General features: G+C 40.2%; 1 protein-coding gene and 1 long non-coding RNA gene across 5 annotated transcripts in view; one reads left to right on the top strand and one right to left on the bottom strand.

The window, feature by feature from the left end:
* The window catches only part of LOC129211273 (uncharacterized), a 122,308-nt gene extending 110,271 nt beyond the window's left edge, over positions 1-12,037 (top strand). Inside the window, exons 4-7 of one of the 3 annotated variants that reach the window (XR_008578801.1) lie at positions 1,833-2,038; positions 2,697-2,803; positions 6,106-6,217; positions 11,752-12,037. This is a non-coding gene — a long non-coding RNA (uncharacterized LOC129211273). Of the gene's footprint in view, positions 1-1,817; positions 2,039-2,696; positions 2,804-6,105; positions 6,218-11,751 lie in introns of all 3 variants that reach the window. The other 2 variants (XR_008578800.1, XR_008578802.1) reach the window with 2 other exon arrangements.
* Positions 3,603-24,040, bottom strand: part of SLC6A1 (solute carrier family 6 member 1) — a 62,062-nt gene continuing 41,624 nt past the window's right edge. For both annotated transcript variants that reach the window (XM_054838106.1, XM_054838107.1), the window contains exons 2-15: positions 23,164-23,601; positions 22,294-22,425; positions 20,759-20,859; positions 19,052-19,161; positions 18,800-18,932; positions 17,309-17,443; positions 17,088-17,191; positions 16,655-16,779; positions 14,242-14,354; positions 12,045-12,176; positions 11,391-11,493; positions 9,999-10,099; positions 7,717-7,884; positions 3,603-6,031 (exon numbers count right to left, since the gene is read on the bottom strand). In XM_054838106.1, coding sequence (XP_054694081.1) covers positions 5,927-6,031; positions 7,717-7,884; positions 9,999-10,099; positions 11,391-11,493; positions 12,045-12,176; positions 14,242-14,354; positions 16,655-16,779; positions 17,088-17,191; positions 17,309-17,443; positions 18,800-18,932; positions 19,052-19,161; positions 20,759-20,859; positions 22,294-22,425; positions 23,164-23,398 — 1,797 coding nt within the window. In that variant the 5' untranslated portion in view covers positions 23,399-23,601 and the 3' untranslated portion in view covers positions 3,603-5,926. The remainder of the gene's footprint in view (positions 6,032-7,716; positions 7,885-9,998; positions 10,100-11,390; positions 11,494-12,044; positions 12,177-14,241; positions 14,355-16,654; positions 16,780-17,087; positions 17,192-17,308; positions 17,444-18,799; positions 18,933-19,051; positions 19,162-20,758; positions 20,860-22,293; positions 22,426-23,163; positions 23,602-24,040) is intronic.

Raw genomic sequence — 24,040 nt, 5'->3', positions numbered from 1 at the left:
ATGCCAGTGATGTCTGGAAAAACTTTGTGTAAAACGAGCCTCTCTTAGGCTTTTTTATGTTCAACTTGTTTAGATGTTCCCAGGTTGCTTTAGAATAATTATAATGAACAGAAATTGCGTTGATGTAATGTAATGAGGCAGTGACTTGTTCCATTCCATTTTATTCCCCTTCCAGCACTGAGCAAGTATCCAATTTGGTAAAGTGTAGAGGAGACTCCAGACACAAATTAAATATGTACATTTTTGCTGTTTTCTCCTCACTGTTACTTTACCATGTTTATAAACACCTCTCAGCTACTGATCTCCAAAGACATGTGCGGCAGCTATTCCAACATGACCGAAGCACCATTGCTGGCAGAACACATTAGTTTTTTGTCCTTGTGACAACGCCTGATCCAGCCTGTCCTTCTCTTAGGCAGTGCTGGACACATTTAACACCGTCATGTACTTATGACTCACAAATAATTCACCAGATTACTTCAGCTTGTTTGACAGTCAGAAAACCTGAATATTTGCTGCTAATTTGCATGTGAAACCTTTTGCAAACCTGGGGGGTGGGGGAGGAATATCAGATGTTAAGTTGCAAAATAGTGTTATTAAGTAAGTAACCCCCTTCCCACCCTCCAGTTCATAAGTTTTGCAGTGAAGTCTTGAGCTGCAGGGCTGCTTCAGTTAATGACTTATGTGTTTGGTCAGAAGAATAGAACAAAATGCACCAATACAGCTCTGGAGCCCTTAAAAATAATTGGATTTCTGTGACAATAGAGGAAAATTGCTCATTGTCCAGAAAGTGTCAGCAGGAAAGAGTGGCAGAATTATTGACTGGCCTCAGGTTGTAGAGGCAGGAATGAGACGTGGCAATATGTACATCAGCTTCGTAAGACGACTAATATTAGGTTTCACTTTACCCTGTTTAATTCTCCTTTGTGCTCTGATCTTTGGGATCTGATTTTTTTTTTTTAATTTTTTAAAATTTTTTTTAAATTTTATTTTAATTTATTTTATGGAAAGAAGAGAGGAAATAAGGCGTATTTAGACTGGGGGGGGAAAAAAAAAAAAAAACAAAACAAACCAACAACCCAGGAAAAATTGTATGTAGGTAAACCTTTCCCTCCCACTTCATTTGTATCTGTTTTATTTTAAACATCATTCTGTTCAGTCAGTGCCACTTGTCATGAAGATAATCTTGACTGCTGGTGTTTTTCCCTGTCGTCACTTTCCATCCATGCGTGTGCTGACGGCTGCCTGGAGGAGCAGTGACAGGCACCTGCCCCACCACAGCCGCTCCACAGTCCCGGTGGCTACCAGGAGAGGCTGGGGGGGGCGAAGGTCCGGGCAGTGGTCAGAGGGGAGTGCAGGAATTACCACTTGCCCTTCGGGGTCATCTCTGGGCACTAGCACTAGCTGCCCATATTTTATATATAAAAATATATGTGTGTATATATCTCATGTTGGGGAGGATTGTGTGTTTGGTGTGGTGTTTGGTTTTTGGGGGGGGGTGGGGGTGGGAGGGGGGCTAGGGTTTTTTTTGTTTTGGTGGTGGTTTTTGGTTTTATCGTGGCCCCCTTTCCCAATTTATGATCCTGAGCAGTGTGAGAAGCTGGGGGGGGAGAGGGAAGGGGGTGTATGAGACTTTAGAATATAGCGCCTGGTGGCTTCCTTCCTGCTCTGATGAGCACGCAGCGAAGCCAGTTCATTTGTGGTAGCTTGTCAGACTCACAGCCACTAAGGTAAGAGTAGCAGCTGCGGCTCTTGGCTCCAAGTTGATCAGCTCAGATTCCTGGGAAATAAGGCTGTTCTGGTGTTGCTTTTCTCAGCGTGTCTGTCCGTAGGCAGCTATTCAACGGATTTCAGACTCCTCTTCATTGGGAATCTATCCTGAAGTGGAAGGGACCAAGACACGACTGCCCGAATGTTTTAGCACAACCCACTCTTGCTGCTCCCAACTGGGCTCAACGGCAGCTGCCAAATGTGCTTACAACTATGACGGGGTGTTGACAGGCAGGAGCTGCTACCCTCTGCTTACTTCCAGGCTACAGTAAGGTGTGCACCTGAGTGCATAGCCGTGCTGTTGGGGGTATAACCCAGCCCCCCCCCCCCCGAGAACCAGCCAACAGTAGGCGTTGAGTAATTTTAATAGTTATTTGTAAGACCACTATTGTGGCCTGAGCAGACCAAAACAGAAATAATCAGGCTTAAAACAAAACAACCAACCAACCAAACAAAACCCCAAAGCAACATAGTGTTATTTGAGACTAAAAGCACATGTAGCTGAACTAATACTCCTGACGAGCAAGGACATGGGTTTCTCTCAGGGCATCTTGCAGTCCTGCAGGGAAGAAGTGACCTTATTTGCATTTTTCTTGTTGAATTGCTGTCGGGATTTCTGCAGCACAGCAAGAGAAAATTCCTCCAGGAGAACATGGAAATATCACAGCACTAACGCAATATTCTTCAACTAGGTTCCTTTTCCTCGGCCATCCTTTGCCCCTTGCCCTGCTGTCTGGCCAGCCACCCAGCACTAAACAGCGTGTCTGCTGCTCGCAGATGCGCCTCTCATCCTTTTTCTTACAATACATTGTGAAAGCAGCGGGCCATGACTACAATGCGTAACACCCATGAACTGAACATTAAAGGTGGTTTAAATTTTTCCATATATTTAAAAAGCGTTGAAGTTGCTCCTCCCTCCATTTCAGAATGATCTGTGCTGTTCCCTCCTGCCCTTCCTCCCCAGCCAGTTTTAAAAGCAGAAGAAGGATCTGCCCTCCCCTCGTGCGTGTGCGTTTGAGTGCTCCTTTCTAAGGTCAGCATTTTGAATTTGAAGGCTATGATTTTAGACTGCTTCTATCAGGAGCATTTTCAATTCTAATCATGTTCTCTAAATTGCTTAGCCTCTTTCCCAGCATGATGTCCTGCTCCAATTTTATAGTTAGATAATTAAATTCAGCGCATAAGAGTGCTCAGCTCCTCAGCAGTATTGCATAGATGCAGATGTAAGGCAGACTGCTGGGCAACTTGCTTCACATCTTCTCACACTTTAACGGCAGCTGATACAGAGAGCAATGATTTATTTATTTATTTATTTTATTTTTGGTAGAAGCGTATCATCTGGCTGTTTGGTATAAGGGCAGTGTTTCACCAGCCCGTTGGCTGCAGCCTGGGATGGCACGCTGCTCCATGATGGCTTCAAAATCGGTGCCTTCAGGTGCTGCAGGTCACACCCCAAAGTGGCAGCAGAAACCCACCCGAGGGATGTTTATTTTTAAATCCAGACTTTTCACTAGGGCTGCTCTGAGGTCCTGGTCTGCCATCTGCCTACGGGAGTATTAAAGCAGCGGGATGCCAGGTGGGGCCATTAACTGCCCCCTTTTAAGCTTTCTGTATAATGTATGCACGTACTAACTCCATTATAGAAATAGCATCATGGATTAGTTATACACATCACAAGTGTCATACAGCATTTTGATATTTAAGGATAGATTTTTAATATATATATATGAAAATCTATGAAACAGAACTTGCTTCACAGAAAATAACACGCATTGGTTTTGTCCAATAAAAGACTGCAAAATTCTGAATTTAATGTATAATATAACCTTTATTCTTTGTCCTCTAAACTCTTGGAAACTTACATAACAATCGTGCTTTAATTATGACACCATTTATAGACATTTAAAATGCATCTTAATTTATAAATATTTTACATTTGGTCCATAGAACAGGTTGCAATTTACTAAATAATACTGTACTCTTTTAAACAGGCTCTGTATATATTTTTGAATAGGTATATATTACATATATATTTTTTTATATAGAGATAGATGTGCTTGGTGTTCAGATATTTCCTTATTGCAAAAAGCATATATGATCATACAATAATCTTTTTTTCAGGGCAAGTACTACAAAAAAGATACAGCTATTCACAGTTTACACACAGTAGTTCTACAACACTATTTTGTGCTATATGATACGTTTGTACAGCTTTTTGCTAAAGAGCAGGTCTGTCAAACATCTGTCATAATTGTTTACAATCAAACATTAAATACTGCATTTTTCTTAGAACAACATGGGACTTGATTACATTAAACAATAAAGAGAAAGTTGGAATTTTTATCCTTAGTCTAATGAAATTCACAATTATAATGTGTATGTATCATGTGTAATGTTTGTGTAGGATGTACGGTTTTCCTCTAAATCCCAAAGACTTACAGGACTTTTGCATTTCAGCTATAGCCGTTTAGGATGTAGCTTAGATCTTGTAATATTTTACAATTGATCTACGTATGAAACAGTTTAGAATCTACCAAACATACTCTGAGATTTTATGATGCAGTTTGAAATACATGTGTATTATATATATATTATTTCTACAATAATGTGCTTGACATTCTGAGAATAATACCTTATTGCAAGAACATGTTTGTCACCTTCAGACAAAAACAACGAAAAACCCAACATTCACAGTTAACATGTTTTTCACGTAGTAGTTCTACATAAATTGTGCTATCTAACATTGTACGTTGCACAAAAATTTGCTGAAAAGCATGTTTCATTGCACAGTTCTGTCACAGTCATTTACAATCAAACATCAACTACTGCATTTTCCATGATCCCTTGTGTCTGTCATATAGCTGCCAAACGAGAAATACCATACAGGGCTAACCGCTGCATCTTCCACCCGGGAAAAACTTCCACGAGCTGAACGGGCTTTCGAGCTCTGTGGCAAATGCAGCCTGAGCCCAGAGCGGAGATTTTTGTATTATTGAAATAGCTTTCCCTCATGCCTTCATCACCACAAATAATATGTAAATCAAAATACAACTGTTTTCAAAGTGCTAACGATCCATGTTTTATAATTTGCTTATTAGAAACTGTTAAAGACCTTTAACGGATTAAAAAGAACAGTCATGAATTAAACCCTAAATTAGAATTACAAGGATAAGCTTCAATCTTTAAGCCATTGTTTTGGTTTCTATTTTGGTGGCAATGCAATAACAGTATAATAATAACGGCGTAATAAAAGCTCAATTCTCCGAGCTTGAATTGCAAAGACTTTGTATTTCTTTTACTCCTGGGAATCTTTAAGAGCTTTTGGATATTACTTCTTGTTTTGCTAGAAAAGTTAGAAGTCGTATTTTTGCCTCTAACATCTGCGATTCATGTAGTATTGATTCACAAAGACACGTTCTTTTCGTAAGAAATAGTGTATGTATTGTTGAAAAGGATCTCATTTGAAAGTTATCCTGAAAGGCTAAGTACAGAGGGCGTTTACAGCCATTCCGTGCTGCATTGCCACAAATAGCCATGTAACTTAATTTGCTCTAGGAATGTTTATAAAAGCCGTGTCTGCTGTGAGGTGAAGGAAGTCTCTCCCCCCTCAAATGACCTTGACTGGAGCAAATTTTAAGGGCAGACTTTTTCGCTGGAAATCACTTGTTTACAAAGTACTTCATTCTTTTGTACAAAACAATTCCAAACTTAATTTTACTCCTGCAAAGTCAGAAATAACAGTCTTGGGATTCAGCGGTAAGAAATACTGATAACCTACTAAAAATCAGCAGCACAAAACTTCAAATAGTCGTGCTAAAAGGTAGATTAAAAAGGTCTTGGCACATCGATTTACAAATTCCGAGATATGCAACTATTATTGTGAAAGGATAAAAACATTAACAGTCTGTGGATTGCCAGAGAACACAAAACACTGTCAACATCTGAGCTCGCGCAATGGTTGGATCATACCCATGGCGATTCCCTTATAGTGGAGATGACCTTTTTTCTTTTTTTCTTTTTTTTCTTTTTTTTTTCTTTTTTTTTTTTTTTGCCGCTAGAGGTAGGTAATTATATTCTCAGATATAAATTTGTGGTCATATTCAACCATATTTTTTGTTTTTCTGGAGTAGTATTGGTACTTTTACAATACAGACGTTTAGATGTAGGCTTCTTTGTTTGCAGAGTTGCTTTGTTGGGCCTGGTCTGGCCCGTTTTCAGGATGAGTGATGTCTTCACTTGGCTGAATCATGACTTGGATGCGCTGTTTAAAGAACAAGAGTAAATGTGAGGCAGTCAAAAAACTGTTTCTAAGCTTACTTTTATTTTTTTAAAAAGCAAGGACTCAAAGCTGGATCTCAGACATGATGGTGACCCTCCCCAGGGAGCAGAAGGGACTAGAGAGTATTGGCTGCACCTTCTGGAGTTACTACCTCCAAGGATACAGCAGGTAAAGTAGACTTCTATTTAAGATGGTTTTATTTCTATGCTGTCTTTCCCAGTCCTTTTGCATTCTCCATTCATGAAGCTTATCTGCCTAGCTCACACTCCTATCGAGAAAGCAAGCCCGGGTTTGATCGTCAAAGCCTGTGAGTGGTGTAGGCATCTCCTGTTACCTGATGATCATTTGCCAATGCTTTCGAAATGAGACCTTAATCCACGGCAAGACTGAGATGAGGATCTTTTACTGTGCTCCTACACAGCTCAGTCCAAGAAGCAGCTATATTTTAGAGCAACAATTCTCCACTTGCACATAAAGGTTTCTATAAGACCAAGGGAAAGATATTCAAAATGTAGGAGCTAAGAACAAGCAGGGGGAAAAAAATCCCAGAAACTTTTTTGTAGACTTCTTTGAAGCATCACTGAGTCTTCTAAAATTTGCGGAAGACAAATATTTGGATCAAGATCTGAGCAATTCATGATGCATTACTCGTCAATTCTGCTTAAGATTGTCTGTCCCTTTGCAAAGATGGCTCTGTCAGCTGGTTTTAGAATATTCCAGAAATTCTGACAAATTAATTTTGACAATCTTTGGTTCCCACAATTACGGAGGACAGAGATGTGTGTTTCAATACTCGTGCTAAGGAAGTGTTCTTCTGTGATGCACAGAGTGAGATTATTGGCCGGAGAGGGAAAACTGAGGATGCACTCAGATTAAAAAAAATTAAGTGTGGCAATTGTACGTAATTACTAAACAGTGTACTGGTCAGTAACCTTACTAACATTTCACACGCCTTTAGCAGCATTTCTCTGAGGACCAGCACAACCTTAAAATGGATTTTAGCCATACAACGCCTCCGATGTTCTTCGTGAAGTAACTGTTCATAGAAACCCCTTAAATAATGACTAAAGGAAGTGCGGCATAATCATAAAATGTTCTCCCAAGATTTTACATGTAGTTTCTCTCGGCTGCAGCAGAACAAGGCAGCTGTTGTCATTCAGAACAGGTATGATGCAGAACAGGAGCTCTGATCTTTGGTCACATTGCAGGGAGATGCTACGTGGGGTCACTGTGAGCAGACTCATGGAAACCAAGAGTTATCTGGGTTTAGTCCTGAAAGTTGGATTCCAATTCCTTGGAGCATGACCTGCCTTGATACATGACAGTCTGTCTTGCGTTAATAAGGACAAATTTACATAATTTGTAAACTGCTACTTTGTTTTCTAGGTGTAAGGAACTGGGATGCAAAGTGTCTGGAACTGTCAAAGCCCAGAGATAAGGGCCACATTTAATGCGGTGAATTATGCCTAACAACAGATGGTACAGACGCTGTCTTGTCTTTTTGCTGTTCGGTACTTGCTTTTACGTTTTTCAGCTCGATGCAAAATAACTGGGCTAAGCAAGTGAGGCCACAGGAAATACCTAGTAGAAAATAACTGCCCAGCAATCTTTTATCAGTGCGCACAGGTCTGGCAAGATGACATCACGCAGTCAGGAAAGAGACTTACCTGTTTTAAGGAGCCTTTCAGGGTTAGAAACATATATGCCATATAGCCTGGTATCAGCACCATAGAAGACAAAGCCATGAACCAGCCAACCCCTTGGCCCCATTTTGGGAAAACGTAACTTCCCATCGTGAGAGGAGTCATTTGGACAGCACTGAAGATAAATACTCCCTGCAAAACACAGCAGAAAAGAAGATTTGGATGAGATTTCCAGAGCATTCTGTGTTCAAGAGTTTTTCTGGACTGACGTGGACCTCAAGCCTGCCCTTATATCCAGGCAAGGAGAAAAGGGTTCCTGTGGTCCCTGGGGATGGCTTCTAGATGGGGCCTGCAGGTCGGTCTTCCAGGTGGAGGTTGCAGACAACAGGCAAGTGTCAGCCCATGGCACTGACTGATTCCCCGACAGCTTAACCGCCAGTGTGGGAGCGTGTAAATAACTGAACTTCACTTCAGCCATTGTGATGTCGTTCGTTTGTTTCCACTAACTTTCTTACTGGAATAATTGTACCAGTACAGCTCTACTGTACTGGTCAGCAACAGCCTCCTAGAGGCTCTGGATAAGAAATGTTCTTTAATGCCTGTCTCTGCATGGACCTCTCTAATATCACCGCCTACGAGTGCTGGGCCCAGAGGCTTTGATATCATTCTGATCCTCTGAACAAACTCATAATGGAAATCAGGGCAGCAGAATGGAACCTGTGGTTCAGTAAGTGGCTACAGGTTTGTCTGTATAACAGAACTTACCTCATGAAATTCAAAAAGCACTTTGAATTTGTCAATAACAAGAGATGAGGAGATAGTTTCCCAAGAAGCTTCTTACCAAAATTAATTGTAATGTTTCAAGTTAACACTGTTTTCTCATACATAACCTGCATCTCAGATTATCCAGGTGTGCTGATACAGGGAATCCACTGGTATTAGTAGAGTCCTCAGATAACTGGCACAAAGTCAGAGGGAAGGGGGCCGTTGGGAAAGCTGGGGGGCCTGGGCAGTAATACCTGCATACACACGCGTACTGCACCATTGACCAGCAGCACTCGTGGGTTGCTTTTGTGGTGTTTTCAAATGGATGACCTGCAAACATGGTATTTTTTCCTTTAAGTTCCCAAGGAAAACGCTTATCCTGGCCTGTTTCAAATGTCTAAACCAGCCTGCATCAGGGAAACCTGCTAAACTGAACCAGCAAAGGAGGCTCATTCTGATCCCCGGTTGAGGCCTTGTGCAGCACGGATTCCCAGGGAGACCGCAGAGCGGCAGATTTCACTAGCACACCATCACCACCTGTGAGCTTGCACTGGGCAACAAATTCTGTTGAAGGCTTTACAAGACAGGCGAAATCTGCTAAGTTTTACATATAATATTGGTCGTCTGCCTATTATACCACTGAAAGAAACAAAATGCATTTTTTTATGCCTTCCTGAACGCTTGTTTTCAGAAAACTGAAAGCTGCCTTCACCTGGGTAGAGCTGAATCAAGGAACCCTCAGTATAAACACATTTCTGTGCCTCTCTAGTGCTCTTTGTTTGCTTTTCTATGGCCTTGGGCTACATATATGGGAATATCAGATAAATATCAGTGAGTGGGAAGTATTGTGTCACGTGTAATAGTGCCTACTTGATTAGTCTTTTATTTTGCATCTGGGTTGACTACATTATGTGCAGTGAATTTACAATACTTTGCTTATTATTTCAAAATGTACTGTATGAACTTAACTGGATAAAGCTTAGAAGCAAGAAAAGACTGTACTGTGCTTTCCAGTGCACAAAATCCTTCAAGGTTTGCCAGAAAAAATGGTAGCAATGTAGTATAAACTCGGTTATATATCCCACAGAATCCCACCAGAGAAGAACATTGGTTTATAATCCACGTCTGTTACTAGAATAGTGCCTGTGAAGGAATTCACTTCACAAAATGTGGGTGGTTTCGTGTAAATGGAAAATTCAGACTTTAGAGAGATTGCTAAATTTTATGTAAGAATACAATAAATGGTCAAAATTTTGTTTCTTACAGTTTTCTATCTCTGCCACTCAAACTCTTGACTAGTTACCGTTTCCAGAGGACTAACACAAATCTTGAAATTGCACAAGGCTTCTTTTCTTAGGGCACAGGCTTCCTCTAATGACACTGGGTTTTGCCTATTGCCTTCAATGCAATTGCTCGAATCCTTAAAAAAGGAATGAGGTCATAGTTAATATGAACCTGTGGGGGTGGAAATGACAACGCTGTAGTACATAGGCCACCTCATTTACATCCTTTGAATCATATAATAAAAGTTTGTTCCTTACTGCCACAATGATAGGAGTGAAAAATGACCAGCAGAGTTTCCACCAGATGCAGGGTCTGTATCCCACCATCTCTTGGATGTTGTCATAAAATCTATTAACACCTAAATATAGAAATAAGAATCAGTACAGAAACATAGCCGATAATTGATCCCATTGAAAGCTCAGTGGTTTTGAGAGACACTGTCATAAATGATGAGGTGTATTTGGAAGCCCTGTACAGACCCCAACATAACTTTTCACCTATCTGAATGGGAAAGAAATGTGCAAACTCAGAAGCATCAAGAATCATTTGTTCTCATTCTTCCACATCATAATTCATTAATCACTGACCAGCAAAGGCTCAGGAAGTCTGCACATCTAAAGGTCAGGTGCAATAAATCACCCTTGGTTAATTTCAACTCTGAAGAGAGTTAATCTTTCTTAGAATGAGAGATTTAGAATTATATTTTACAAATTAAATTTAAAAATAAATTAAAACCCCATACTGGCATTAACCAGCTTCACTCTGTGTGGATATATGCACACCACATACGTGCAGAACTGCGTATGAAATCAAAGAGAAGCCCTTCTGCTGCTGCTGTTACCACTCCATTGTCTTCTAACTGGGATGTCTAACATATTATTTATAACTTTGTATTTGAGTTCTTCATATTTGTAGCTGGTGTATTTTTCCATTCGCATTTGCTGGATTCATATGTAGTATCCCTCCCCTATAAAATGCTGTTCCATCCTCCTAAGCCCATTAAAAGACAGCAGTAAGACCCCGGTTATCTAGCTCTGAATCAGTTCTGTAATATAAGCTGAAGTGCCATGGTACTTGGGGGAGTAGGTCCTCGGACTAGCTAACACAGAACTGAGGTCAAATGCACAAATACCCTGGCAAGAATATGATGCATCTTCATTAATCTTTACACCTAGAGCTTGTCAGTCCAGACTTCTGGATATTTTAGGGCAATTATGCAAGACACAACTGACCAAGGCGCCTGACTCTCACTGCAAGATACTGGAGTGACAGAGTCATTTCGGGAAATGAAACTTTACGAAGTCCAAGAGACCTAAGTCATCGTGTTGAGAAGAGCAGTACCTAACAGCTCTGAAGATCCAGGCTTTCCAAGGAAGGGGGACGGAGAAAAAGAGAGAGATGTCAAATGTTTAGTATTCCCGAAACACGTAACATCTGGTCACTTCCAGGCTTATACACAGGGTGTTTTAAAGAGGCAGAAGCACCTTCCACAAGCCAAAGTTTGGGTCTTCAGTGGAATTATACGCATATAAAACAAAGCCAGTTTCAGTTCCATCCTCAGCATGTGCACACACAAATGAACAAATCAGTAGATGAAATACACTTATGACGTGCAAAACTTAGGGAAAAAAGAAAAACATATTGTTTACCATAGCACCAGGATATCGAGATGCACTCAAAGAATACAAGGAACAAAAGACTCATTCCACTGGCAGAGTAGTAGTCAAAAAGCTTAAACACATAGATTCCACCCTAAAACATATAAGAAGGAAGTGTTAAAATAAATAGTAAGGACTCCAATTTCAAGCTAGATTAAAATGCAAGCTACAAAGTAACACTGGTGAATAGGTTAGGGACATATTAATGTAAATTAATTAAAGTTAACAGGTTAAAGTCTTATAATGCTTGCGGTCAATAGTAAAAAATTACATTACTGCTAGAATTCAATTAACTGGTTTAATTTCACTTTAATCCTCTTTGTTCAATAATTCAATCATTTCCCTCAAACAGCTTGCAATCTAGTAGATCACGGGAAGCAATGGAGAACATCCCTCGCTACCGCTGCTTGGACTGTAAGACAGCCTGCAGAGATGTGTATTTTCCTGTCACCTGAACCATGAAGTGTGACAAACTGCATTCTACTACAGGCATTTTACACTTAGAAGTTAACATCTGCTGCCTGCAGCCTTTAGATAGCGTTGGTGATCGGTCCCTGCCACTTCAACGGTTTGCAGTGAGTCCTGGCTGGAGTGGCAGAAGGGAGAAATGTCAGAAATAAGATCACATTCTTCTACAGATCATACCTGAGTGATATTGGACAGCCCTATCAGATAGGAAACAATGCATACAACAGCAATGAAGATTTCTCTTCGATTGCGCAGTAACTTCGGAAATTCATCCACCAAAGCTGTGATGAATCCTTCCACAGTGCAGAACTGCAAGTAAAGTTAGAAATAGAACACAATGCAATGCACTACCACAGCAGGATTACATTTAGGGGAGAAGTTTTCAATAGTACTCATCACTGGCCTAGGGCTGCATCCATTAAATGATAAATGAAAATTCACTTGACTTCAGTGGAAGCACTGCTTCTGAATATCCTAGTTTCTGTCTAAAAAGATCTGTGCAAAAAGATTTCCAGCTAGAAAAACATTCAAAATTCTAAACTACGAACTATAGCATGGCACTTTATGAACATAGACTGCTCGTTCTTGTACTAGAAGACAATAGACCCACAGTTGAAGGCATTGAGCCCTAGATCCTTCAAAAACGTACACGTCTCCTTTCTGTGATGTACTTACATGCGTGAAAGGCAATAGACACAAAAAGTCTAATCAGATTAGTGCTTCAGGGTGAAGGTTAAAGACACAAAATCGATTCTTAGATGTAATAAATGAAATACTTTTTGTATCGCCAGAAAAGATTTTTGCTGAGGATGTGGTCCTCCAAATGGAAGGCATGGCCATGCTTCAGATTTTTTCTGTATGTATATATTCAAAATAAATGTTATCATTATGGCTGAAATAATGAAAACCAGAACGTATGCAGTTTTATTAATTTCCAGCAGTGCAATGGGAATTTAACCAATAGTTACAGTTCCTATAAATTCTAGCCTATGAAATGTTTCACTGATGATAGACAGAAAATGAAGAGAGCATGACAGCCTGTAGATATATATTCTTATTAATAATATTAGACTACCTTCCTCAGCTGTTAGTTGCCTAGAGACAAGTTCTTTCAAGAATATTTTTGACCCAATTAATTTCACAGTAGTTTCCCCCCAGACTGAGCAATAGGTTTTAATGTCAAGCCTGAAGCTTATTGAAAAACAAAGAAATAGAAAACATAAAATTTTCAGCTTCCTTTCATGTTGCAGGATAAAATGCCCTCTTGGTCTTTTCATATTTTGGTTCAGAGGCTGAAGTCAACTTGGATTTACAGAAAATGATGGATTTTTCTCTACTGAAAGACTATTACAGTACTAAGCTAGTAATTCTCGTATTCCTTTATGTGCTATGAAGACTGTAGTAATAACTCTAAGGTGCTGGGTTTTTATTTCAGCAGGCAGAAGGGACTTCCCTGACAAAGTCCTCAAAGTATGCTTGCAAAATAAGACAGGGTTCTTACTTTACTGCTTACGATATTGTTGTTACTTGTATTAAAATTATTACTGATTAATGAATCCTTTTGTTGGACATATAGTCCTTTCTAGCATGTACAGTGCTTTTTCTTGCCCTGTGTGCTTTTTTGTTCATTTTGCAATAAACACTTTTTTTAATGATTGCACGACTTAATTTTTTCATTATTTAATTATTTAATCTAGACAGTAACTCTGGAGAATATCTTATTTGGATTTCCAAACCCCGTAAATTGTGCCTTCCCATTCATTTCCAGTTGTCAGATGCCATCTATAACCCCTAGCTAAGGCCTGAACCAATAAACTCTTGATCCTTACCACTGGGAAGTGATTTCAGAACAGACTAAGACACAGAATGTCCTCAGTAGTGAGCCTACTGCCTCTTGAATTTGCTCCTGACATTCACATGCTTCAAATGAAATGTGTGCTGCATCTTTTTGCTCCATGGGAGAAGTTCTGAAGTCGTCTTTCAGAAATATTTGTGGCATCTAAGTCTTGTAAAGCATAGCCCAGTGTCTTCTATGCTGATGAACACTACAAAGATGTTTTTAATATTGTGATTGTATAGTTAAGATTTCAAAGAAACTTCCTTTGGTCTGCAGAATAAATTTTCTGCATATTTTGTGCAACAACAGTTCATGAAAATGCAAAGTGTCTTAGCATCAGTTTTTGACTATCCCAGGCTCCTGGAACCTCTCAGTCTTTCCTCTCCTTAGTACCTCCTATTATTTACCTGATTGTGCCAGAAACCATTCTGCACCAGTAACTGCTGGCAGTGCAGAATGCAGAGAGAGAGAGGCCAACCTTGTACCATACAGTTGCAGAAAATCTGTCCATGTTATTAATTTTTACGCCAGTTTTACCTGACTGTCAATCCCGAGCATGAGCAACATGGAGAAGAACAGTATTGCCCACAAAGGAGAAATTGGTAACTGTGTCACTGCCTCGGGATAAGCTAGAAATGCCAGTCCAGGGCCTGGTAGGAGAAACAGGAGAGAAAAACGTCAACGCGATTGATTGGACGCTGTGATTATTTGCTCCCGTTGATACATAGGGTTTAGGTTTATTTGAATAACTCGGCCCTGGATGCAGCGTCTGACCGGGGATTTCAGCTTAACCAGCGTTCACCGGCCAAGAAGTCAGTGCATGTATCTTGCTTTTAAAAGGAACCAACCAAAACAAAATAGAAAAAAAACCCAAACAACAAAACCAACCACCCAAGCAAGCAAAATACTAGATGCAGTTCAGAAGCTGCTCCTGTGAGACACCTCTGCGCAGCAAAGACAGGGAATGTTATCCTTGGCCAGGATTACATCATCAGGTACCGGCCAGCAGTCCCTCCCTCTCAAGCAGTTACCGAGAGCTGTAATCTTCTGCTTTGGACCGAGCAGTTCAGAAGAGAAACAAAGACAGCTCAGAAATGGAGAGAACACTTTCCAGCATTTACAGTATTCCCATTTCCTATTCCATTCCATTAATTACCTTAAAATATACATTTTAATAAGCTATGGAGTTGTAAACAGGCAAACCTTTTCATTTGTGCTCCTGCTAACTGCTGATAGGGGGCATAGTGTTGGAAGGAGAATATTAAATTCTTATTAAAAGAAAAGAAGGAGCTCTTTTTGTTGTCATAGCATAGCTAGAAACCAGCTGATGTCAGGCTAGGAGTGAAACCTGTAGCAAACTAAGTAGAAAAATAAAATCTGTGCCTCACTTACGTAGGGTATCCAATTTTTCAGTTTTCATTAGAAGTAAGTCTGTCTGTGATGATTGGTTGGACATACACAGCTTTCAGACCAGTGAAGCAAGGATTGGCATTAGACACCTGAATAGGCCAAGTAAATGCAATCCAGATTTTGAAAGTTATTTGCTAGCAATAGCAGATAGGATCGCAATGCCTTCCAAATGGCAGTAGTAAAAGCAAAATAAACTTAAGATAAATATGTTCTTAATTTTACTCTGTTACATGTGTCACCAAAATGCATTACAGCTTTTAATAATATTGTTTGTTTTACAAAGCTGTATAAGAGATTGCAAAACAACGTGTCTCGTGGTGCTAAGAAAAGCATCGGTTTCTGAGCTTGCTACGAGAAATAGGAGCCTTAATTAAAAGCTCAAATTTCCAAATATGCTTTGTAATTACAGGCCACAGGAGGTCCTGTGCATCTTTCAAAAAATCTATTATCTTAGGGACCTTAAAATGTATTTAGGAGCTTAATACGATGTAGAAATATTGTTTTGTTCGCAAGTGTTGTCCTTATATAGTTACATCTGTATCAAATACATAAATCCAAGAAGCTTATTTCACACACTGCTGGCTTTCCAGAGCATTTTTTGACAACAGTGTATGCCATCGTATTTTTTTTGCCAATTTCTTTGAACGTGTAGTTTATTGAAGATTATTTTTAGGGCTTAAATTCTCTGCTTTTCTAACAAAGGGAATATTTCATCAATGGGGTATGCTTGCTAGTACAGGAAGACATATTTTGTCCACCAGTGACTTCCAACCAAGCTTTCAGTTATCAGAACCCTCCCTGTGGCCAGAACTGCTAAATGAGTGTCTGGTACACCAGCTGGGTCAGGGCAACCATCTGCTCTGCTACTTTAAGCTTTTTCATCTGGAAGAAAGAGAAGGAACTGCAAAGAACAGCAGAATCCTTCCACGGACATCTTACTGCCCTAAGTAAAATGACTTTCATAATAAAGGGTCTCATGAAATCGGCCGAGAGCCGTAGGTCTGAACAGGTGAGAAACGGATCTGCCCCAAAGGGCTTAACCTCAAGAAACAGTAAAAGGAATTTAAAAACCTATCTGAATCTGAGAATGTTGGCTTCTAAAACATAGTGACCAGCATTCCAGTTTGCTTTTAAGAATTTCAGCAGCAAGAGGCTTGTAAGCTGATGTCACAGCTAAGCACTGAAGCAGGTAACTGTGCTGCCACCCCTTGTAAATGCGTTCCCTGTAAGCCGTACTCATTAGTATCCATTGCGTCAGCCCAAGAGGAGACTCTGGCTGACCGCTCTCCACACCAAATGTTCGAGAGCACGAGGCAGGCAGGCAGCCTGCTCGACATGAAATGACTTTGCTGGTGCTGCCTTGGGAGGTTTGAAACGACGCTCTGCCCTCTGCAATCAGTAAGTGTGACTGGAATGACAGGGAGCTGAGGAGTGTTTGGGGGAGGGATTTTAAACAATTAACGTGAAGCAGTTGGATACAACGTACAAACAAAAAATAACTGATGTCACTGAACAACTTAGAGGAAAATACATCGGATACCTGATGCTGCAACATCTGCAATAGGCCTCTTTGTGACATTAGCCATGAATCCAACAATGGAGAAGATGACAAAGCCAGCAAACATGCTTGTGCATGAGTTTATGCAGCACACTATGATGGAGTCCCTGAAATAAAGGCAAGGTGCTTTAAGCAGTCGGTAAAGCAATGCTACTGTTCATCAGTATATTACACTTTTTTCCTGTGGAAAGATTTCACAATTTAGGATTTCGCCGTCTGGGTTCCATTTCACGCTGGACAAGCCATGCTGTCTCTCCCATTAGTGTAAATGCAGTTACACATCTCATTCCTACTTCGATACAACAGTTAACTTTACATACACTTTAGTTCAATATTATAGTACACAGAAAGACAGAATCCAGCTCCAGCTGAGATAGGAAAAAGGCTACTGTGACACATGCAGTCATCTTCTTACCTGTAAACATTATTGTGGAAAGGGTTGTAACTTCCAAGGGCAATCAGTGAACCAAGACCCAAACCATAGGAGAAGAAAATCTGTGTGGCAGCATCCAGCCAAACCTGATTGCAGGAAATAATTTTTTTAAAAATCTGTTTCTGCACTTGAGGAGCAGGTCATATGTCTGAAAGGTGAACAGTTAGCAGTGAAACTTTTGTTTACAAGGATTGTATATTTACCTCAGAGTCTGAAAGCTTACTGAAGTTGGGAGTTATATAGAATAAAATGCCTTCCTTTGCTCCAGGCAGTGTTACACCACGGAAGAACAAGATAAGCAGCATAACATAGGGATAAGTAGCAGAGAAATATACCACCTGATGTGAAGAAACAAGACATTGTAAGTGTGGAAGGAAGAACGATCTGCGCTTGTTAACACTTCAGAAAATACTTGCTCCCTAAAAATACTGTAGCAGCAGCTGAGGCTGACTTTTAAAATTGAAGCATTTATCAATGGAAGAGCTTGGTGTGGAAAGGGGAGCGCCTACTACAGAATTCCCTCAACACCATCTCGCCAAGGCAGGTGGCTGTTGCTGACGTTCCTGAAGGTGGAATATAGTGGGCTAGGATATTTTTGGATGAAGGGCTCATGCTTTCCTTTCTTTTATGCAACAAGGTCGCAATACTTCTACCCTGCTTGTAGAACGTCTGTTAGTTTATTTCTCCTGCTCTCAGACAGCTGCTCTTGTATTTGTCACACTCTCTCCTCATCTGTGTTATGATATAATTGCCCTACAGGATCCTACTCTCTTGCCTTTTCAAAAGCCTTACAAAAAGACACTATGAAGTCAGACTCCAGAGAAACAGTCAGTCCTTTTTTTTGCCACTGTCTTTGCAGACAGAAATGAAGTTTGGTCTGAGCATAACTAGGCCATGTTCAAGATGCAGCCTGAAGTGGGTCACAGTTACAAGTCTCTTGTGGAAAGTCAGCAATTCGTTCTTCCAGAGTGAAAAAGTCCTCTACACCAGGCCTGAGGTCCTATGACCCAAGCCTTCAGCTGCCACCAGGCCATATGGCTGTGGCTTTTTATTTCCCTAAGAGTTCTTCCTGCCATTTTGGGGAGAGGGAGAGGTATGTGCCAATGTCAGGTGCTGTTGCTCTTTCATTCCTGGAGACAGGTCTGTCAATAATATAATTTGCTTTAATTCATTAGTAATTTCTGGTTTGCACCCAGAAACCAGCCAGACTTCAAGAAGCACAGTGGGCAATCATGCCTGTGGTAAGAACCACCTACAGCTCTCATTTAGGCTAAGGAAAGGGAGGAGTAACTCTTACATACGATACACCTTCAACACTTACTTACATATTTAAGTCCAGCAAGAGCTGTGCAATAAATGCATGCTTCTCACTGAAGCCAAAACACTGCATCCTCGCTCTATTGCTATCCAAACTAGCTAGAATATTCATCCCAGGAACAAGTAGCCGTATTTTTAGGCAATGTTATACCTGGCAAAGCCAAGCAGCCTATAAGTGAACGTACCATCCAAGACTGTGGTCAGAGCTAACTACAGAGGAGCCAGCTCTTTCAAAAACACAATTTCAATTCAAGAAAGAAATGCAATACTTCACAGCAAAACTGTTCCCAGTGCCTCTTACCTCAAGAATTTTCAGAATATTTGAGTAAAATGAGCATTTTTAATTGAAATGTATTTACAGTACTTTTTAATCTTACCTTTCCGGTCCAGCCTACCCCCTTCCAGATACAAAAATACACCAGAATCCAGGCAATTGCTAGAGTAATTGCTAGCGGCCATCGGATTTGCCCTGGTTTTTCCAATCCATCAGTCATTTGGTGCATGTTGCGTCTAGAACAAGCCAACAGAATGTTGCATTTGACAACTAATTCAGAAGATAGCATATGAATTATAACAAGGTGATCCTTGCATATGCATAGGAATGATATAGAGAAATATTTTCAGCTTACTCCCAGAATTCGACCACGGCACTTGTCATGTTGGTGGTGTTTGCTAAGGTATAATTGGAGAAGCAGCGGTCAGTGTTCCATGGGTTCTCACAGTGTTTCCAAGGAAGAGTCTATTTAAGAAAGAGAGAGAGGAAAATTTAACCAAATGCTTTTTAAGTAAGCATTACCTCAGGTATCTTTACTAGAAATGACAGTCGAGTGGAGAACTAATACACTTCGAGTTCTGCAGTGCACTGATCTCCCTGGGGTGCACGTCTGCCACGTAAGTTATTTAACTTAATATCAATTTTGTGAATCAGAAGTGAAAATATTTCTTCCTTTCTTTTAATATATACGCCCAAATGCTTTGGAGTTGGATATGCCTCTCCGCATGTGAAAGTCTATTGAGCGCTACAAGAAACAAGGGCAGCAGGAAGGACCTGCTGGAGGTCCTGCTACCTCTTGTTGCACTAGAGGCAATAAAGCTGTGATGGTTATTGATCAGAGACTTCCATCTTCCCGTCGGGTCAGGGGACACTTCAAAAAATGTAAACTTTCTATTTTCTACACGTGTCCATTACACTAAGTTATCTTTTAGAAGTTCTGAGAAGCAGAACCAGTTTACACATGATATCCATTAGAATGAATCTGATTTAGATACAACTTAGATGTTCTTTTGATGGCCAATCTTGGAACATCCTTTCACAGAAAATGTTGTAACAGGGCACTGCAAGTTTTAAATACAAGGATAAGAGGCTTCAAGGGAATTAGAAATCAATAGTCATCTAATATGGGCCAGTGCACCACTTCCAGACTATGACTGACCTTTCAGATCAGTAACAAATCTGAGGATAACAAAAAAAGAAATGATCGTGTCACTCCCAGACAGTAATTAATGCAAATTTGGTCAAGGGACAATTATTTTAAGCTGAGAACAAGGAAGCATGAACAAAATTTGTAGAAGAGACAACAATTGAACAATAATGCATTAATTACTGAGACTTATGTAAGAATGCTTCCTCAGATGGCCAAAACCCACAAATCAGACAAGACTGACTCGGCTGATGAGTCATCCTCGAGGGGAAAAAAAAGGCAGCTAAATATAAAGTGAAAAAAAAAGAAAACAAATTGAAAATAACAACAATGAATGGAAGCTCAGAGCTAATCAAACACAGACCTTCCATCCCCTGGGGATTTCTTTAATAAACTTCTCCACCATTAAACCACATTGATTATAATGATATTATTTCCCAAAGAACCAGCATTTGTGTGGTTGCTAGTGAAGAAAAAAACATAAAAATCAGTTATACACTAGAATTTTTCCCAGTGGAATGACTGGCTGCCTGTGGGCTCAAAGGCAAAGGGATACCAGTACTCTCGTTAGTGCTGCCAGGACAAGGAGTCCTCAGCCTGAGCACGACTTGCAGCTGCCTGGCAGGTAAGCAGAGAAGCAAGCAGGCATGCTTGTGATTAAAGGGTAATAAGTGAGACTGAAGCATACAGATGAAAGAGCTGTGGCTCTCGAAATTAAGATGAGGAAATTTAAGCAAATAAGTAAGAAAGAGAAGTCTGTGGCTCCAAAATAACTTATTATGGAATGACTTATCCTACTGATTTCTATGCATTTTGTGTTAACCTCACACCTTTACAGTAAGACAGGTTAATCAGCTATCTATATATCACTTTGCTTTGCATTCAACAAAGAATTCCACACACACACACACTTACAGTGGTAAAGGAGTTATACAGGTAGTATATGGCCCACGAAATAATCACAATGTAGTAAATATTTAGCCAAAAGGAAAGGACTGCAGCAGCTAGCCCCACACCTGTGAAGAAAACAAAAAGAAACAAAAGGAGGTAACTTTTAGTAGTGTCTGTACAAGCGTCAGTTGAAGAGCTGCAGTTCAGAGGGACAAATATAACATATGGGGCAGATGCCATTTACCAAACTTTGTAGAAGCCAAGTTAAAATTTTAGAAGTACTATTACAAAAAGGTCACTAATTTGGGTGATAGTTCAGTCATCCATAAATTTGATCATAGCATCCAGTTCTCTGTGTGTCGCAGTAAGCGGTCACATCTGCTGCTGCTGAGATTTTACAGGCATTTTTTACTTCTATGGAAAAGAGCTAAATCAGCTCATTCTCTGAAACAGCAGTTCCACAGAAACTTCTGGCAGATGCATGCAAATTGAGTATGAGTTATAAGACCAGCTAGCCACTTAGTGCACTGATCAAAGTGCTTGAAGCTTAGTGTAATGCTATTATGTCATCTCAGACTACAGAAATGTCAGGGGTTCCACAATGAGAATGCCTTGTCTTCTACTCCACATGGAGACTTCACAGGTATTTTAAAATATTCAGGCTGGTGACGGTTGCCACATGACACTAAACAGGAGCAAGTGCTCAAAATAATTGGTATAATGCAAAGCAATTTTGCATTGTGCCCCCTACCAATAGCAGTACCTCGAACAAAGCCAAAAACTTACCTGTGAGAAACATCTTCACCTCTCCGGGTTTTCCCAATACAAAATTTCCTAATCTACTCTAAACAAACTTTTAGCTCATCCTATGCGAACTGGCAGTCCTACTATGCGAAGTAATTTATAACTCAATGTGTAACTTGCTCCTTTACTGGTCCAGAAGTCAGCTCAGGAGCTATTAAGTGTCTAAGGGTTTGGGATTAGAGGGTGAAAAGCATGGTTTGTGAGGTTGGTAGGTCTGTGCAGAATCTAGATTAAAACCTTGAGGTTCTAGCAATAAGAAACCTCAAACTAGATTAAAAAAATCTAAGTATGGAGTGAGCTTGTCTTAAGCAATCCAGCATGAAATTGCCATCTTTGAAGTGTCTGGCTTTTGAATTTCAATAAAGAACAACAGGAGATACAAACCTCTGTGACCTCAAACAGAAACAATGTTTACCAAATTGCTGTGAACAGAGTTCCACACCTGCTCAGACAACTATTTCTAGATTTAATATGCTATTTGGAACAATCTTTATATGTTCCTAACAAAAAATAGAAGTTTTTGAAGTTCAAAAATTAGTTTGCTGAGATTCTAACGCCTAACTCTTGCTATTTTTAGTGGGGAATGAATAATATCCTAGCATGTTTCAAAATTGTCAGTTACACCTCAGAAAATTAGGGTTTTCTGTAGAAAATTATGGTTCAAGTAGAAATATGAAGACATAAAGAAACATCCTTGCCCTGTCATTTTGTGCAACCTGGAAACAAATGGAAAGTAATCCAAATTCATACTATACCTTTGAACATTGGAGCAAGCTTCCACACTCCAAGGCCTCCTATAGATGTATATTGACCAAGGGAACACTCCAAAAGAAACAGTGGCACTCCAGCAAAAATTAAAGTAAGGAAATAGGGAATCAGGAATGCACCTAAAAAGAAATAAGAAAAAGCATGTTACAGTGGGAAAAACACTACTGAGTTTCCACTGTTTCCATCCCTATTATATTTGAAAAGAAACCCAGTTTTCTTTCCTCTTAAATGTAACATTTCAAAAAAGTTAGTGGAAAGAACACATACACTTCTGAACCAGTATCTCAAGAGGTGAAAATAAGGGGAAAAATATATCTCCTCATCATTTAAATATTTTCTGTTTAAGTAAAAAGCTAAAATCCAAAAGACTGTGTATTTTGTTGACTTCATCTATCACAGAAGCATGCAGATAGCATAAAGGCTTTAACCAGAACTGGCTGCTTTCCAGCTGAAAAGCTTTACCATACCTTTTATGGTAAGCTCAGAGTCAACATTACAAGCCGCATGCAATCCTCTCAAAAACTCAGTCCAAAAGAGAGGGCTCTGAAGGGTTGGAGGGCAATGTGCTTTAGTTCTGCTCTAATGCCTTATGGCCTTTTAAGAGCAGCTGCCATCTAGAAGTTAGAAGAAACTCCAGAGCAAACTTCTAAGCAGGGCACCACACTCGAATATGGCTCCAACCCTCCTGGACAAGCCTAAAGCAAAAAAAAAAAAAAAACAACCAAAAAACCAAAACCAAAACACACCTATACAGATGAAAAAGCTATTAAAACCAAGTTCTGTTTTCTGATATTTTTTATGGTGAATTGTAATATACAAATATATCGGAGGTTGTAAGAATGAAACAGCAAACATACCTCCACCATTCTTGCCACAAAGGTATGGAAATCGCCACACATTCCCTAAGCCAATGGCATAACCTACACAGGACATAAGAAAGTCAAATTTTCCTTTCCAAGTATCTCGGTCTGGAAGATCCGTCTTCTTCTTCTGCACTTTTACTACCAAGGTTTTAGGCTTGTCATTGGTGATTGAAGCATCAACTTCCGTGGAGATCTGTCCGTCTGCCACTTTTGTCCCGTTTGTTGCCATGTCTCTGGGTTTCGCTGGAGAGGCTCTGGCAGCAGCCGGACGAGAGATTTCAGCACCAGTCCACGTGGACAGCAGCTTTGCGGCTCGTGGGCACCCCACCGGGCAGTTACGGCGTCGGCAGGAAAAACACAACACCCCTGGCACCCCGGGCTCGCACGCCTTACCGAGCCAGTCCGCAGTCCTGTACCAGCTTCTGGCTCAATCTGTAAGGAATGACATCACAGAATTTAGATTTGCTTCAGCAGTGCTTTAGGCAACTCAAAAACGTAGAGCGACCAGAGGCTTCGCTGCCAAAATGGGTGTCTCATCGAAGAGCTTGGCCTTGCCCTTTGGATTGTTTCTTGTTGACTCAGTAGGAAGCAGGGCAGAACTAACATGGTCCCCCAAAACAATCTCCAAGCCACAGTTACTAATTTTTTTTTTCCATTTTTTACTCTTGCGAGTCTACAGAAACAAAATAATTCTAAAATGCAGCGCTATGTTGTACATGGCATACAGCCCAGAGTTTTATGTGTATATATATATATAAAGATGAATCAGTAATGAGATTTCTATTTAACAGCCCAGTAAATACTATATATAACAGCCCAGAACTTGGGCAATGAAACTATTCCATTTAATCATTCTGCATTTAAAAAAGTA

Source organism: Grus americana, chromosome 11 (assembly GCF_028858705.1).
Source record: "Grus americana isolate bGruAme1 chromosome 11, bGruAme1.mat, whole genome shotgun sequence".
NCBI classification, from domain to species: domain Eukaryota; kingdom Metazoa; phylum Chordata; class Aves; order Gruiformes; family Gruidae; genus Grus; species Grus americana.
This window is presented reverse-complemented; position numbering and strand designations above follow the sequence as displayed.